Here is an 8,983-nt window from a genome sequence, read left to right as displayed (position 1 = left end):
AAACCCGACCTTAAGACCCAATCTTCGACCCAACTCTGACGACAGCTTGTGTCACGTGATTGACAGATCTTCGGCTCGACTTAAGGAGTTAGTTATAAAATATATATATATACATATATATATAAATATATATATAATATATGATTTCTATATCAGGTTCAGCCTCTAACAAACGTTCATAATGCACCACGTCAAAGTTACCAGCAAGAAACTCCGCAACTTGACCAGGTTTATTTTAATTGTAATTTAAAGGGATCCTCCATGCTCAATTCACAATGATACCTTTTAAATACTTATTATCTGATCAATAATGTGAAATATATCGTCGTCTGTCATAGCATCCAAAGTGTTCAAATCCTTTGGTAATGAAGCAAAACCCCGCAAAAGTTGCAATTAAAGAAAAACATTTGTTAAATATAATTTAAAGGGTTCCGTTGTGAAGCAAACATGCCACCGTTTTTAAATTAAGAATTGCTTAAAATTAGCTCTAAGTTTTTGTTAACTTTTTAATAGCAGTAAACCTAAGATTTTCAGGCTCCTGTGGGATATAATAGTTTTTAACAGAGATGGTTTCGTATTTGCTGAATATGATCTGTTTAAACCTGCCATTTCTATACAAAATTGTAAATATATGAATTTTCATATAAATTTTACACAGTTTTATATCAATTTCTCGAGACAGGAACATCAGATAGATGTCTTATATGTATTGTTCAACTCCTGAGATTCTCAGGTTTTATCCTTTACCCCCTTTCATTTTTCCTTTACAGGCCATTTAAGAATTTATGGAAAAAATAGAAATTTAAAAATCAAATAGTTATGTTATCAAAATAATTAGATTCAAAATTTATTTTTAAATGCTATTCTTAAAACTTGTAGGTTTCTCCTGAATTTAAGATTCAATGGTTTGTTTATCAGATTGAAATATTGACAGATATCTTAAATATTTGTAAAATTGATGAAAAAAAAGAGAAAAAAAAGCTAAAACAAAAAATAGAATGAGGTATTAAATTGTTTAAGTAAGATTTTAAAGTTAAAATTAAAAAGAAGAATAATGTTAAATAAGATTCATGATATTTTATACTTTTCACATTAAGGAGGAAAGTGTTGATGTATCAAATAGTCATACAGACCCTTTTGTACAGCTCAGGTAATTTTTTCCCATTAAAAAACATTAAAATTGAGATTCAAATTTTAAAATAGTTTTTGATTAAAAAGCTAATTGCAAATATGAGACGGCATTAATTCGTATTTTGGGTTCATTGAGTATATCGAACTAGGGCAAAAATCTTGACATCTCAGTAAAGGAATTGAGTCTTTGCCACAATTTCATAATTTCTAATCCCTATATCTTCACAACCTAACGGCGTAAAGCTTTGATATGTTAAACTTAAATTCGTTGATCTAAAGAATTCATAGTTTGAAATACCTATGGTCTACCACATTGGGCTCCAAATATATAGAGATTAGAAAATTATAGTCTGTGGCAAAGGCTCAATTCCTTTAGTTATGATTTTTATCTGTTTGACTTAAAATATTAGAATTGATCTCCATCTTATACAGATCTATGGATTAATTTAATTCCTCTTCGATATCCCATTGTTGTCATAATATGCAGGAATATCTTTAATCCTTAAAGGAACAGTTTTCTAAACCTCATATCTTTTTAACTCGATGTTGTAGACCTTTGATATTTCAAACTAGTAATTCTGTTTAAACATATAGTCGAATTTTGAAATATCGAAGGTTTACACCATCAGGTTGCAAAGATAGAGGGATAAGAAAATTTGTGTTTGTATCAAAAACTCAATTCCTTCAAAAGGGTCCATATTTAATATCGAGATCAAGTGTTTCAAAATAAACAATATTAACACAAAAGTTCCGAACTAATTCCGATGTAAAATTACGTTTACAGTCCTTATAATATATTGCTAATGTAGTGCCCTAGATGCTATATATTCCTTTATATATTGTTAATGTAGTGCCCTAGATCTTATATATTCCTTTATATATTGTTAATGTAATGCCCTAGATCTTATATATTCCTTTATATATTTTTGATGTAGTGCCCTAGATCTTATATCTACCTTAATATATTGTTAATGTAGTGCCCCAGATCTTATATATTCCTTTATATATTATTAATGTAGTGCCCTAGATCTTATATATTCCTTTATATATTGTTAATGTAGTGCCCTAGATCTTATATATTCCTTTATATCTTGTTAATGTAGTGCCCCTGATTTGACCGGTTTGCTACCAGCTGGAGAGCGGGAGGAAGGAGTATCCTATATATTCCCCACTAGAACACAAACTGATCCTCCGCAAACACTCTCCCCATTCAACTCACCAGCTCTCAGGTATAGATTAGAAAAGACTAAATGTCGTCATCAAGCATCTTGTTTTGGTGGGTGTAGAACAGTAGACTTGAAGATTTTCACAAGGTGTCACAAATACATATAAACATGAAAATTAAGAGACGACTTTAAAAAACTCAATGAATGACGATAGCTTATTAATATTGTGTATGTGTATCAAAAAATGTCTGTCTGTTTGAATGTTATATGCATACGGATGGGCATCCTTTTGGATTTTTTTTTCTTCAAAACGATCGTTTTCCGTCATGATTGTCCATTTTGATTGAATTGAATTATAATGAAAAAAAACGATATAAGTTAATTTTTTTCTTAAAAATTCATTGTGACACAATTTACGTTTTGCATAATACATTTTATGTCTTATTTGACTTTGAATAAATTAAATATACTCTTTTTAGAGTTGAGGAGCCTCCAAAAGTATTGATAAAAGAAGAAGAAGAGAAGGAAAAGAAAAAGGAAAAAATAAATAATTTTGGAAATTTGAATCCTTTCAAATCCATTCTTCCATCATTCTTCTACGCAAACCAGGTAAAAAAAGGTTTAAATTGGGGCAAAATTTAATAAAAATTGAAAAGCTAGAAACAGCTGAAGAGAATGGGTTTAACCCAGTCTCGCTATTCTAATCTAATCTAATCTCTGATGTAAAAGTCGTCCATATTTGCATCTATCAATTACCATCGCAATATTCATAGAGGATTTTATTATGCTAGAAAATAAAACATAATGAGGGACCAGATTTCATAAATAGCTATAGGTAGTTGAACCACGTACGACCGGTTCAACTAGTTCTCTTAAGCGCCGGGTCAAGCTGGAGAGATTCAAGCGGTTCAACATATTGTCTTTGTAATTAAATCTGGTTCCTGGGTATCAATTAAGTAATTTAATTGGACGGAAAAGATTATGATAAATGAAAATAACAAAAAATGAACTTGTCAGGATGCAGGTGCCCAGGTAGCCGGAGCACTTCCGGTCTCAGTCCAGGTATTAGAATAGTTATTTCCGGTTTACAGTTTAAATCTAGAATAAAATCCAGAATACTCATTCCGTTTTCATGACAGAAGACCTTTTCGGAAGCTGCCAAATTTCCTAAATTTTAACGTTTGTATTATATATCAGACTAACATTCACTTCTCTATTATTTCAAATATTTGCTTTATAGTGGTTTTCTTCATTTTTCACTTTTTATTTGTATGAATTCTCTTTCCTTCCATATAACTTTTTTAACATTCTGCAAATAAGCAATTACTTTTTTTAAAAAGGTAAAAAGTGTATAAAAATAAATTTGACCATTAGAATAATAAAAAAGAAAAACAAACTTGTATCTGAACCAGTATTGTTTACTATTTACATCTGTAATTTAGTGGTTCAATGTAGGGACATCATTAGAAAAAAAATATTGATGATTTGTTTTTAAGGAGCCGAACAGACGACCTGTCCATGATGTTCATTCTTCGGTTCAAAGCAGCCAAATAGCTATTCCCGCAACCCGCCGACCTATATTTGGCAACCTGTTTCAAACCGGTTCCTTGTTCTCTAAAGAACAGACAGAGCAAGTCCTGCAAAAGCGTCCAAGAGGAGAACCTGTTTCTATTCAACTCTCAGCAGGTAGAGGGTGTCACACGATTGTCGTCGTTGATATTTAAAATATTTTGCGGCATCAATTTGTCAATCTAATTTTTTACATTTAAGATTCTTGCAACAATAGTCACAAAATTTCCCTGGTTCTGGCATTTTAAAAAAAAGTAGCCAGCCATTTTTGTACTTTTAATATTACCGGAGATATTAAGAAAAAAATCATTTAAAGAAGATCGTTAATTTTTTTTATTTTTTGCACTTGAAGGTTTAGAATCCCTTCCAAAGAAACGATGGCATAGAATTACGCTTCTTATCCAAAATTGAAGTATTCTAAAAATTCACAAGTCGCTTTTTAGTAATGTGTAGCACAGTAATAGCTTATATATTTTCTCAAAAAAAAATTCTCAAAATTAATTTTTGATACAAAGGAATATAATTAGGAACACTTGAAAATATGTGAAGGCTTTAACTTTTTTCTTTAATTGTATGCCGTAAGGAAACTGCTTGTGTAGTATTAAAGGGACTGTAAAAGTAATTTCTTTAAATTGAAAAATAAAGAATCACTGGTCATACATAGTTTTCTCAATCACTTTATTGAATTTTAACAACAAAATTATAATGGTTTCTTAGAATAAAAGTTGTTTATTATGTTTAGATGATGAAATTGAGAGACTTAATCTGGAGGAGAGATACAAACAGGGTAGAACCATCCCTGGTTTTACTGCGGCTAGGATGGATCAAGATCTAGGAGAGGAGGAGGGTTCTCTCCGTCAACCTAGAGATTTAAATTCAATGTTTGATCCTGTAGAATCTCTAAGAAACCCGGATCATCAACTATTCAGGTAAATTAAAAAAATGCATTGCTTATCGTCACCTTAAAAAAAATGTTTAGTTTATACATTGTAGCCAGATTTGATGGATAAAGCAATATTTAAGTGTATCTAGTTTATTACAAGCACAACGCAAATGTATTTACTCTATATAGTAGATTAAAAATGTCTGGCTAAGTGAAATGGTTTGTGCACTGCAGAATTTAAAATCATAAATTAAGTCTAAAAGTCGTCTTCCTGTTCCACAGTTGTCTGGTTCTTACTGTAGAGAATCAAGTTTGAAAAGTGATGTTTATCTAAAAATATCAACATGGAAAAAAATCAGCAAGGAAAGAAAAAATAATTCAGATTTCTTTTTACAAATGTGAAATTTTTATACTATTTTTCTAAGGTTCCTTGACTCTCAGCCTCTACCTTTAAAACGAGGTCTGCTGGACCCTAGACAGAGGATGAAAAGAGAGGCTGATTCAGTCAGCTGTACCTGGACTATAGAGGTTAAACTCATTTTTTATGTCACCTTTTCAATTTAAAGAAAAAAAAGTCCTAAGACAGAAAAAGTTTTTTTTTGAGATAAGTTTTTCTGTTTTGCCAAAAAAGTTGAAAAAAGTAAAAAAAAACTTTTCTCTTGTTTTTTAATTTTTTCGTTGAATTAGCATTTGATCTTATTGAGTTGATTTTTAGGGCATTTTTGTGCTTAAAGTATTAAATAATTTATATTTTTTTTCTCTATAGACTGAAAAGAATCTGTATCTGCTCGTCACCTTTCACAATCTGTCCGCCCCATACACTGTACAGTGCTCAGGAGCATATATAGAGGTAAGACGACATTTTCCATTGAATCAGAAAAAAGCAAGGTTGTTCATTTTGGTTAGATACTTGGTACATAGCAGAGAAAATACTTCCCCCTTTTCACCCGCAACGGTGTTACTTCATCTTCCGCCAATAAACAGTTACGAATTACGTCTGATGAGAATTTTGAGTGTCCATTGCTATGAAGACGACATTTTTAGTTCATTGGAGCGTATCCAGAGTATCAAACCTTAATAAACAATTTTGGACTAGAGAGAGGTTCAAAATTCACTAGAAGGAGATGATTTCGAAGTGTCCACATTTTCTTTTCGTGATATTAAAGTGGGTACTTCGAATAAAACATCTCCATCACTTTATATTCCCTAGTTTTGCTTTCTGTAGTCTATGTATATTACAGTACATCTTGCTCTAGATACCTAAAAGACGGGCATCATGCAAGAAATCATGTCAATAGTCTCAAGAAGTCAAGATGTTATCTGTGTTAATATATGAATCGAAGTTTACAATATATTGTTCCAGGTTGAGAGAGAAAAGAACGGGTTTGAAGCTCGATGGTGTGGGAATAGAGTTACTCAGGGCGGGTCTAGACCTCATGTTATCTTCGCTAGATCTGAGGTAACAACTTTTAGGGACCGGAGATTCCAACGTCCGGAGGTCGCATCTAATAAAAAGCAAACAGTAGATGAACTTAGCACGGATAGTTGATTTAATCTTTCTGTTCATCTAATCCGAACTCAGAAAATCAAATTTTAAATCTAATTTATATTTTTCAATGTCAATGTCAATTGTATATTTGAGGGTTCACACTCAATCGAAAACTAATTAGATAATTTGATCATTAATTTATCCAAGCTGTGTTTCAGCTCAAGATCTTTAAAATTACAAAGATGGTGCAATTGTCTCATTTCGTCTTTATTTTTACCTGTTGGGTGAATCTTAAACAGTGTTATCTTCTTGTTCACATTTAAATATATTAAACCCTTATAAGTATTTATTTTCTTTATCACAATACAAGTATTATATATGTTCTTGCAAAAATGCAAACATGCAAAAATGCAAAAATGCAAAAATTCAAAAATGCAAAAATTCAAAAAGGCAAAAATACAAAAATGCAAAAATGCACTTGAAAAAAATGAAATCGCTCCAAATTTAAAATTTCAGGTTCGAATAACAGTATTTGACGACGGGAGCGAGGGGAAAAGTTTACCAACGGGATTTAACGCTGATGTAGAAGGTAATTAATTCAATATTGGATATTTTTTTACATGAAATTTTTAGCAATGGTTTCTAAGTGAAAACCATCCGAATTGGTGAAGTATTTGCAGTTTAACACCGGAGACATCGAAATAATTAATAAAATGTCGTTTACTAAACCTGCTGATAATGGAATGTCGCAGATATTTAGTTTTTTATTAACTAATTAATAATTATATGAAGCATATGTTCCTACATATGTCATGCCTATTTACATATTTATACAGAGATATAGGTTTAATCAAATAGATTCAAGTACACTCTCAGTACAGCTGTATTCTTACGTCACAAGTGTCAATTCAGTTTTTGTGTCAAACAAAATTATTACTAATAGGGATAATTTAAGAATAAAGTGCTTATCTTACAGTAAAATAAGTGCAATTTTATGTGTTTTTTATTTTCTGTTCTACACTTTTTTATTTAATGTTGGAAAACATGTCAAATAATGTGAGAACATTTCCTTTTTCTTGTTTTTTTTTACACTTGTGACAACGTGTATAATTGATCCATTTCATTGTACTTGTTAATATATATTTGGGTTTAATATCCTTGTTATATAATTCTCAGCAGCAAAATTCCCTTTAAAATATTGTCAGGACGACATCTATGTAAATACTTTGCTTTTCTGTTTGTCTGTTTATTTGTAACGGATAAATCTCAAAACGGCTGAACCGATCGGGCCCAAATTTTGTGTGGGATCTTTCAGAGCAACAGTTAGAATATAAAACAACAAGTAAGAGGGCGTGAAGCACCCTACAAGCCTAGTTTTATAAAATCTTTCGATGTGTTCGAAGTTTGTGGCATATCTTACGGTGATAAGCGATCATAGCAATATAATGAAAACTGCTTTTTTATTTAAGTTCTAATTACTAACAACCTTTTTTCGAATTACAAGTTTACAAGCAAGTAAAGAGAAGCTTTTTTAAATGATAGCTTCTCTCTGTTTTAATGTTTATTTCTATACATGTGGTTTAAATTAAATTTAAAAGAGAAAGTCGTCTTCATTATATTGATGAAATCGCATACCGCCGTATTTTATCCGGTTTTTTAATATTCAAGCTTTGGGGGATTTCGGGGGGTTCCATATAAATCTACGAAGTTTAATATGCAGCACAAAAGTGTATTATTTACGAGTTTTATTTTATCATGTTATCAAAAATGTTTACTCGGAATATAGACGAAGCCTGAACAAAAATAAATCTATATTATTTATCAAAGTCCACATTTTATATAATTTTAATTCATTGAATCAAGATTTTAGAGAATACAAATTTTAACTAGATTTTAACTATGCTAGATTTCAAAGAATTTCTTGGAGAAACAAAAACTTAAAATACAAAACAAATAGGATGTCAAACTTTACAACCCATGATTTCAAAATAGCCGACTCCGTGATTGATTTGTTTAATTTAGTGATTGATTTGTTTAATTTAGTGATTGATTTGTTTAATTTAGTGATTGATTTGTTTGATGCAAGACAGTATTCATCCCTGAGAAAATCCAACGCCTACAGTAATGTGAGAAAGCTTACAGGATAAATCTTTTAAAGAATCGTCAAAATTTAGAAATAGAAAATTTTTTTTGTCATGTTGCAAAAATTTGAATGTGAATTTTCTCAAAAGTTGGCTTTGATATTAAGGCAACTAAATTCTGAACCAAAATATCGTCTTCCAATTAAACCTATCGTTACTAGGCATTAAATAGTATAAAAGAAAGAGCTCAGCATGAGATTTCAGATTAAAAAAATATATTTTTTATATAAAAAAATTTGTAAAAATATCACAAAGTGTTTGTGCCAACTTCAGAATACTCCTCTCTTGTTTAAAACAATTTAAAATGTAAAATCTAAAAAAAATAAATATAATAAATTTTCGTATCAATGTTCAGAGTGAACAATTATTTTTTAACTAGATGTTTTAGAGCAAAAAATACGAGATGAAAGTGAAAGAACATGAACTGTTTTATAAGGAAAAACTAGAAGTTGAAACACGTGAAAATGATATTAGCACTAAAGTTGCAACGAAAACTGCTTATTTCTGGAGTTTACTGGATAATAAAGGAACTGATTTCTGGAGTTTACTAGATAATACAGGAACTGTTCATTGTTTTTGAAACATAAATGAATTTTTTTATTCA

General features: G+C 30.5%; 1 protein-coding gene across 1 annotated transcript in view; it reads left to right on the top strand.

Moving 5' to 3' along the window:
• The window catches only part of LOC111695363 (mucin-5AC), a 21,348-nt gene extending 12,617 nt beyond the window's left edge, over positions 1 to 8,731 (top strand). The window contains exons 10-21 of the mRNA XM_023464678.1: positions 157 to 228; positions 1,098 to 1,150; positions 2,235 to 2,360; positions 2,777 to 2,906; positions 3,315 to 3,359; positions 3,794 to 3,983; positions 4,609 to 4,795; positions 5,175 to 5,277; positions 5,516 to 5,599; positions 6,113 to 6,208; positions 6,755 to 6,827; positions 8,303 to 8,731. Of these exons, the coding sequence (XP_023320446.1) occupies positions 157 to 228; positions 1,098 to 1,150; positions 2,235 to 2,360; positions 2,777 to 2,906; positions 3,315 to 3,359; positions 3,794 to 3,983; positions 4,609 to 4,795; positions 5,175 to 5,277; positions 5,516 to 5,599; positions 6,113 to 6,208; positions 6,755 to 6,827; positions 8,303 to 8,385 (1,242 nt within the window). The 3' untranslated portion in view covers positions 8,386 to 8,731. The remainder of the gene's footprint in view (positions 1 to 156; positions 229 to 1,097; positions 1,151 to 2,234; positions 2,361 to 2,776; positions 2,907 to 3,314; positions 3,360 to 3,793; positions 3,984 to 4,608; positions 4,796 to 5,174; positions 5,278 to 5,515; positions 5,600 to 6,112; positions 6,209 to 6,754; positions 6,828 to 8,302) is intronic.
• The last annotated feature ends 252 nt before the right edge of the window (positions 8,732 to 8,983 follow it).

The sequence above is a fragment of the Eurytemora carolleeae genome, unplaced genomic scaffold (assembly GCF_000591075.1).
Source record: "Eurytemora carolleeae unplaced genomic scaffold, Eaff_2.0 scaffold8, whole genome shotgun sequence".
Classification (NCBI taxonomy): Eukaryota; Metazoa; Arthropoda; class Copepoda; order Calanoida; family Temoridae; genus Eurytemora; species Eurytemora carolleeae.
This window is presented reverse-complemented; position numbering and strand designations above follow the sequence as displayed.